This window comes from Rhagoletis zephyria, unplaced genomic scaffold (genome assembly GCF_001687245.7).
Source record: "Rhagoletis zephyria isolate East Lansing unplaced genomic scaffold, Rhagoletis_zephyria_1.1 Rzeph_scaffold_00005, whole genome shotgun sequence".
Taxonomy (NCBI): domain Eukaryota; kingdom Metazoa; phylum Arthropoda; class Insecta; order Diptera; family Tephritidae; genus Rhagoletis; species Rhagoletis zephyria.
In genome coordinates, this window is record NW_016157089.1 from 757911 (window position 1) to 766878 (window position 8968).

Below are 8968 nucleotides of genomic sequence, written 5' to 3' on the forward strand. Positions count from 1 at the left end.
TGACTCCCTAATCTGTTATTAGAAAAAGAGATTAGCCATGCAAAATTATAATTAAAAATATCTCAGATTAAACCGATAACTTCTTGGTGTCCAGTTTTATCGATTATACTTGCAAAGAAGAGGAGGAATGTCAAATGTTAAAGTAAACAAAAATTGACGCTAGTAAGGAAAATAGGTTTGTAAAGGTATTTTTAATAAAATATTCAGTTAAAATATATTTAAATGGCCTAGTATGTGTTGCAAAAAAAAGTGACCACGGTGGCACAGAGAAGAAGTTTAACTTTTCCTCGAGTTGTGTGAATAACAAGCACAACCAATTTGACAGCTAACGAGCTCTGATTGAGATTATATTTATATGTAAACGTACTTTTATGCTTTGCCGTTCGCATATGTATACACATCAAATTTCATGAGTACCTAGTACTAACGCCTTTTTTTAATTTTTTTCTTGAAAAATTTTCGATTCGGTAGATCAATAACTGCAATTTAAAAAAAAATCGTTAAAATCCTTGCTTTTTTGCGGCAGTTATAAACGATTTCATCAAAAGTTGCTATTAAGAGAGGAAAAAAAAGCGTTCGTACTCAAAAAGAAAAAAATTCATCATTCAAAAAATTCGCATTTCTGAGCAAAAAGAAAAAATACGTGTCTCTTTAAATTGTTCAAGGAACAATCCCTGTGAGTTTTATCGCAAACTTAAATTCACTTTCTCCCGGCCTGTATGCTTGACAACATTTTTATATGGAAGAAAATGCGCAGCACCGTCAACACAAAAAAAATGTCGCCCCTTTGTTTTTTTTTTTGATTTTAATTTTCCAAAAATTTTAATATCGGGTTTAGACGTAGACGTTTTATAAAAAATATATGAATATCAAACAAACAAAAGGAAACCTGTAGCTACTAAGGATATAGTCCAGTGCGCTATTTAAATAACGAAGAGTGTATATTTCTTAATTGTGAATCCAATTTTAAATTTTAAACATAAATCATATTCGCTTCTTTGGTACTAACCCTTTTGAAATGAATATTTACAAAATTATAATAAGGCATATTACATATTACTTTACACGAAATATGAACCTCTGTAAAGTAATTTTTTTAGGCAAACGTTGGGTCGCTGAACACGAAAAAAATACCCATGGTTTCAAAAAAGTGTTTTCGATATTTGTTCGAAAAACATATTTTTTGTACTGTTTTCAGTTGTTCGTCAATATCTCATGAAATGACCTACAGTTTTGCCCTTTGCAAATGTATATAATTTGTGCAGATCGTGATCCGTAACATCTACATTTCTCATCAGATTTTCATTTACTGTAAAAAGAAAATGATTGAAATTTCACTTTTTTCGATTTTGGTCGGTTGTAACACTAATTTTCATCGAAATCGGCAAAGTAACTGTAGGTTAAATTACGAAAACGTTTGTTTGAAAAGAAAATTGGCTTTAGAACGCATTGACTGGTTGAACCTTCAAAACCAGCTTACCATTATGTAGTTATCAATTAGTTTCGACACTGCTTTTATTTCGATTAAGAAATTTAATTTTAAGATGTCGAAGAAAATGCGGGACAAAGGCAGGACACTTGGGAAAAATTAGTACATTTAGGGGGTTTTCTATTTTGAAAAACTACGCAGGACAGACCTTTAAATAACAGTACGGTCCTGCAAAAACAGAACGGATGGTCACCGTAGTTATACATAGCAATAAGCTTTGGTTGTTGAATTTCGATTTTAACTTTTCCGCACCGTAAATCGTCGACACAAGCTGTACAGTTCCCCCGTCAAGCCATCTTACAATATATATATTTTCATTTCTTCAATACGAAAGTCAAAATTACCCCTACCAAGCTTTTTAAGATCTTTTTCCGATTGAAGAGGTACTTTTCCTATTCTGTTACTTCTTATAGTTCCTGTAGCCCATATTCCTCGTTGTTTTAAATAAGTTACTAAAGCAAGTGTTATGAAATAATTATCGAAATATATTTTGAAATTTTTGTGTTCGGGAATCGTTTTTGTCAAATGAATGACAATATCGGAACAAAACCCAAACTTTTTCTGACCAATTATTGTATTCTTTCCTTGATAAATCTCAAAGTCATGGAGAACGCCTTTCGAACTACAAAGACAAAATATTTTTATACCCCACTTAGTGGGTTTTTTAGGCATATATTGCCTAAGTGCTGTTTTTCCTTTAAAGGGGACCATCATTTCATCAACGCAAAGATTCTCATCTTTCGGTAATGTATACAACTTTTTAGAGAATGCATCTAAAAGTGGGCGAACTTTGAATAGCTTGTCGTTCATACTGGAGCTCGACGAGAATTTTAAGCTATTGCGTAGAGAATGAAATCTGGGTCTAGTCATACACTGGCGAAACCAAGGGATCTCAGTTACTTTCGTCCAATACATTGCCAGACGAGGATAAGCAATTGTACCCATCATCATTTCTAGAGCAATAAACTGCATTAGCTCGTCCATGGTTAGTTTGATTGAAGTCCCCGAGCTTATGAGCGATGCCTGGTTGGTTGCTGCCACGATTTCATTAAGAATATCATCTGTAAAATAATCCAAAAAGTATTGTAGTGGAGTCTTTACTTTGTTTTTGGGCGTTTGTTCTTCAAAATGTGCTTCTGGGGCGGTCCATCTGTCTTTTTTCCAACGATAATCGTTTAGCTTCTTAAATGTTTCCAATACTCCTCCCTGATCTGCCACTTTTAATAATTCTTCTTCTTTTTCATTTTCATCAAGATTCTCAAAATTATCTTTATCAATTTCAAGTGGACTTTGGCGAGATAACTCCTCTATAACAAAAGAATTATNAGTTATAGCAATATTTGACACTATTTTGGAGACTATAGCATATCAATTTGTTTTTAATTCATTGAAGAAAATCGATATTTTAGTTAAGTTTTAAAATTGAAATTTTTCATCTAGTAAGGATCAAAATAACAATACCGTATTAAAATATAGTTTATGAAACTTCCCATTACCGCGTTGGATATAAAAATTTAATTTCAGATAAGCTTAGTTAAATCTGTGGGTATTCAAAAAACCATGACGCCATATGGCATCAAAATAGCGAAAGGGTTAGCAAAGTGCGGCTCTTTTTACTTTCTCCTTGCTTAGAACATGTTTTACTTTTTAAAATACATATATCATTTATATTACACATATACTTACATATTTTACATACATACATATTATACATATATGTAAATACATATTTTAGCCAACAGCAATTTGCCAACAAGAAAACAGCTGATCAAGAAGAGCTGGTTGGAATTTACGCAAATCCCTAAATTGAATTTGATGGTTTGAAAGTTGAAATAGTAAAATGCGACTAATTAAACTTGTAAGAAATAAGTAATTATTCGTTTAGTCAGTGAACTGTATCAGGATAATAATTGAGGATTTTTTTTCTTACGTTTTCAATTTTATACTTTTTACAGGTCTATTCTGCGCTGGTAACATAAATTTTATAACCGGTAATTAAAGTGCCAATTTTTAAACCTTTTTCGCATTCTGTGCTCTCTGCATTACCAACGTACCTAGAATCGCGGTGACAAGTGGTAACATTTTTTGGTAATAAAATTTTCCGGCCACAAAATCTTCGGTAACGTGCAGAATAGAGCTGTTAATGTAAACAAAATCTCTATCAGCTGTTCGTCTAACTTTCAAGTTTCTGCAAATTTTCTGTTCGCGTACGCTCACGGAAAATCAATTTCCTTCCGCTGACAATCTTTTAAACATTTGGAGACTCTTGTAGGTATTTCAGATTATGAGGAGCCATTTTTGGAATAATAAAGTGCCAAATAGAAAAATAAAAGTGCCAAATAAGTACAAACCAAAATAAAATAAACCAGTATATAAACTTTAGAAACCTAAAATTTTTTTGTTGAAGAAAAAGTAGTGCACGTTAAAAATTTCAGAAAAATTTATCGAGATATGTATTACTATTTTTCAAAAATGCCATTTTGGAGCCCTGTGACAAATTTAAAAATATCGGTACCATTTGAAGTAAAATACTGCCAAAATGGCAAAGGGTACTGTCTAAGCCAAATTGACAGACCTGTTTCAGATAGCTCAGTTTTAAAAATAAACGTTTGCTATAGGTCTTTTAGTAAATGGCGCTTTCAATCAGTTCGCAGGCATTCAAAATGGACACATACCTTGTACCGACACATAAAGCACTTTGACTCAGTTCGCTGTGATTCAAAACGGATGCATAAACTAAATTTTAAAACGCGTTGAAATTGAAAAAGGTATTGACCTGAATTTGTTTTCAAACCTGTTTTTTTATTTCTCACATCAGTTAAAGTGTTCTTACACGATATATATTTGCATGTGTACATGCCACTTTTTACATAACGAAATGCCAACTTATTGTGTAGAGGCAAATAAGATTTGTTTCTGTACAAAGCAGATGCACGTACATACGAAATAGAAATGTTTCTATTTTCATCTGGCACACAGGTAGAATCATTTGAGTTTAGTTTATTTCGTTTTCAAAGAACGTATTTTTAAATAGTTAAATAAAGACTCCGAATTTGACAGACATTCGCAATTACATATGTATTGAAAAAGTCACATTTACAGATGCAAATGCATATCGTGTAAGAACACCTTTAGAAAACCACTATAAAGGCATCATTCGTTTGACGTGAAGTGGAAATAGGCTGGTTTTCTTTATACAGCCCGTTTAAAATATGAATTATTTGGGGTGTTCACAGTTCGTTCCAAATAGTGTCTTAAAATGTAGACGTCTGCATTTTAAGACGTTTTCTAACCGTAAAATCTGTGGTGTTGTTGTTTCACATACAAAATTAGAAAACGACGCCGTCTACATTTGGTCACACTCAAAGGTATGTTTTTTACGCGTCTACATTTTGCAAACTCGCAGCAGGGTTGCATTGTGGCAATACTAATAATTTTTATTTAATTTATTAAGTACGTTTTTCATATTTGCATTTGATTTGAGCGCAATGGCTGATGAAAACAAACAAATCACGGAAAAGAAAGAACAAATATTAGCAATCGGTAATTAAGTTAAACAATTAAAATTTTTCAGAGCCAGAATCGAAAGGCGACATATAAAAAATGGACGCAAAGAAGAAATGTCTGGCAACACCAGTAAAGTTTTGCGACGACTGCCAGAAAGGAGTGCTCACAGTTTGATGCTAAAAATGTCTCAAAATGTAGACGTCTACATTTTGGGACACAATTTGGAACGAACTGTGAACACCCCAAGTGTTATAATAAATTCGAATTATTGTTTGCTTCCATTTCGGTCAACCGCGCAAATTAATTATTAAAGAAATGTCGTTTATTTACTTTTGAATACGGCTACAACGAGTGCGCTATAAAGACAGAGGTATAAATGCTTGAAAGAAAATATGTTGAGTCAAATCGGTTTTTTGTTAATGCGGTTCTTCCGTAGGTATAAACAAGGTAACATAAACCAAATTTCAATACGCTTTGAAATTCCAAAGTGCATTGGCCATTCGCGTTTTTACTTCGAGAGTGATTGGACGTGCCGAATTGATTGTGTTTTATTTTTTCTATAAAGGAATAACTACCGTTAGAGCTCCGGTGAATTGCCATTAAGTGCAGTTAGATTTTCTATCTACTTGTGTGCAAATTGCAGCATAAACCAGCAGATTATCAAGTATTGTGAGTATTTTGTCAATTTTTCATACCATTTTTGTATTTTTAATTTAGTATTGAGTAAATTTCGGGAAAAAAAGTGAAGCCTAGGGCTACAAAAAAGACTAAAGCCGGAATGGCGTCGCCGACCAGAAAGTCGGTGGCGGCATCGGCTAACGACTTTGAATCTTTCACATCGACAATGAACTTAAATAAAAAGTGCAAATTAGATAAAAAAGCCAATGATCTCAATCTGTGCGAAAAGATTAATGAAAATTTGATTGCCGTTGCAATCGAGAATGAGTTAGTGCAGGAGGTTAGAAAAGTTAATACAGAAAATGCTAGTGACAAAATGGAGGTGGAAGCCGTAATAGCTGATGGCGCGAAAATAGGCGTGGGTGCAGATAAGGGTGAGCGCGTTTCACCGTTATACCCGGCAAATTTTTGTGGAACATACTTTGTATTAGTTGATGCAGCAGAGTGCAAGGAATTGAACGAATTAAAGGTTAGGAACGGATTGGCTTTAAGAAGCCGAATTAGGGACCTCAATTTTAATGACATTGATCTCATCTATGCGATCGGCAAAACTTTATATAAAGTGACCTTTAAGTCTGCAAATGCAGCAAACTCCTTCTTATCAATAGCGATCTTAAAAAGCGTGGACTTAGACCCTTTATCCCAAATACGGCCTTTGAGTCGTATGGTGTGGTAAGGGGTGTGCCCATGGGCGTAGCCAGGGACGGGCAGGGGGGGCCCGGGCCCCCCCTAACTTTCAAATTTTTGCCTAGATATTCAAAAATACTACCACGAAATGCTTGCTTGATAATTTCGGCCCCCCCTAAATTTCAAGGTTTTTCCTATATATATACAGTATAACAAATTATACTCCCAACGCTAACTAAATAATTAGTAAATTGATTTGAAAAGTAGATATGTGGATCATCCGGTTCTGTATCAAGTTATTATCTCTAACTTCAAAGCACTTCCATTTTAAAAGGGTAAAAACCTGGCTGCAGTCGACAATGAGCAAAAATTGATTGAACGGAAACTATAAATAAATTTATAGTTCAATTGTTTATTACTTTGTCTTTAGGTTTGTGTCTTTACTAAGCGGTTGGGTGAACAGCCAAGACGTTTACTTCTAAAGTGTGACAAAACAAAATCAAGTAATATATTTAGCATAAATAAATATACCAGCCTAAAAAATCTGCGTACTCAAAATGTTCAATACGCCCTCATACTTATACATACATACATATGTATGTATATCATTTAACGTTTTGTCCGGCTATTTGGTTTATTATACAGGTATGTAGAGCGAATTTAAAAAAATTCATCAGGGTTTAGTTGAGATATTCGTTTTTGGCCACTATGTTTTGTACATTTCCCAGTACTGCAAAGCTTTTGACGGCCATTCACCTGGGAGTGGCCAGAAGTGATTCGTGTGCTTACGGTTCAAATCGCAGCTAACTACGTCCGGATATTTATATCCATGAATACTCTGGGTAGCGACCGAACGCTAGTTTGGGAGCGAGGTAAAGTGGGAGGGCGTAACACCCCGCGTGCGCTGGGGATTAATCGGGATGGTGCCTCTGCCCGGCTGGTTGAAGTCCTAGGGAAAATAAAGGCTGACATCAGCTCCATCCACGAAATGCGATGGACGGGGCGAGGAAGGTAAGCGTGAGCCTTGCGACGTCTACTACAGTTGCCACGTAAAGGAGTGCAATTCGGTGTTGGATTTGTGGTGGGAGAGAGACCGGCGTTCACTCTAGTGGACGAAAGTCTAGCCACAATCCGCATCAAAGCGAGATTCTTCAACATCTCATTCACATGTGCCAATGCCCCGATGGAAGAGAAGGACGAGGCATCCAAGGCTCTCTTAGCTTAGAGCGTACATATTAGCGCTGCCCCCGACACGTATAAAAATCGTGCTTGGCCATTTAAATGCCAAGGTGGGCAACGAAGGGATCTTTGGTGCCAGTGTCGAAAAAATCAGCCTCCACATAGAAACGGCGGGCTGAGGATGATCCACTTCGCCGGGGCCCGAAGCTTGGCAGTATGTATTACTGGGTTCTAGCATAAAAACATCCATCAAGCTATTCTCATTTTCGTTGTTGGTGTTTCCGACAGGGTAGGAGTGTGATGTATTGTGGAACGATTTTCCGTCGTCCCTTGTCAAATTTGGTTTGGAGACAAACCGGTTTCGGCGTTGTTCCATCTTCAGTGTCATTTTTCGTTCTCTCAAGCTACATGGATGTCTCCACATCGAAAAACGGGAAACCAAATCGAGCATGTTGTGATAGACGGAAGACATGCTTCCATGTTTTAGATGTACATACGTACACTCCGAGGGCCAAACATCGACTCGCACTACTATATTGATGCATCCAATATACGACCTAACCTCGGAGAAGCAAAAAAAGGGCCCCCAACAATGCAGGGAAAGTTCAACGTCGAAAAGCTGCAATCAAAACAGACGGCCAATGGATTCGGCGCTCGACCCTCACACCTGCTGTGAGAGAGCACTCTTCAACAAACCGACTTGCGCGAGCAGTGGAACCACATTTCCCGCTAATTACTGGTACGATCACGAGTGTGAGAAAATGCTTGAAATGCTGTCCGACAGAAAAAACACCCGAAATTTTTAGCAGAGAGTTGAGCGACTTACGGAAGGTTTCAAGACTCTTGTATGAACAACCATGGCGACCTAGTGACCGATGTCCAGAACGTACTCAGATTATGGAGGGAACACTTTTCGACCCTTTTGAATAGCGGAAGCACTTCGAGGTCCCAGTCGATGACGATGGAGTCGATATCCCAGCGCCTGACTATGAAGAAAAGTGCCAAAGCTGTTTGAGCTGACGGCCTGTCAGCTGAGCTATTTAATTACGATGGCAAGGAGGTAATAAGGTGCATGCCCGACGACTGGAATTCAAGTGCGCTCTGCCCAATCCACAAGAAAGGCGACCCCGCCATGCGTACCAACTACCGCGGGATCAGCCTTCTAAGCATAGGTTGCAAGGTCTTATCGAATGTATTGTCTACCATAGACCAGGTATTCACAGTACGCCGAATCTTGGAAAAGACCCGCGAGAAAATGATCCGCACTCACCACCTATTTGTCGACTTTAAAGCCGCTTTCGACAGTACTTAAAGGTATATGCCGCTATGTCTGTCATACGCCTGTGAAAAATGACGTTGAGTAATACCACCAGCTCTGCTCTGTTGCCTTTCGCCACCAGACGGGGTTTCAGACAGGGCGGCTCTCTTTCATGTGGCTTCTTTAATCTGATGTTGGAGAAGATAATAAGATCTTCAGAACTGAACCGC

At 37.0% G+C, this 8968-nt stretch overlaps 1 protein-coding gene across 1 annotated transcript in view; it reads right to left on the minus strand.

Annotated features, from left to right (window-relative positions):
- The window catches only part of Phlpp (PH domain leucine-rich repeat protein phosphatase), a 42586-nt gene extending 38618 nt beyond the window's left edge, over nt 1-3968 (minus strand). Inside the window, exons 1-2 of the mRNA XM_017629434.1 lie at nt 3950-3968; nt 2390-2796 (exon numbers count right to left, since the gene is read on the minus strand). Coding sequence (XP_017484923.1) covers nt 2390-2796; nt 3950-3968 — 426 coding nt within the window. The remainder of the gene's footprint in view (nt 1-2389; nt 2797-3949) is intronic.
- Between the last annotated feature and the right edge of the window lie 5000 nt (nt 3969-8968).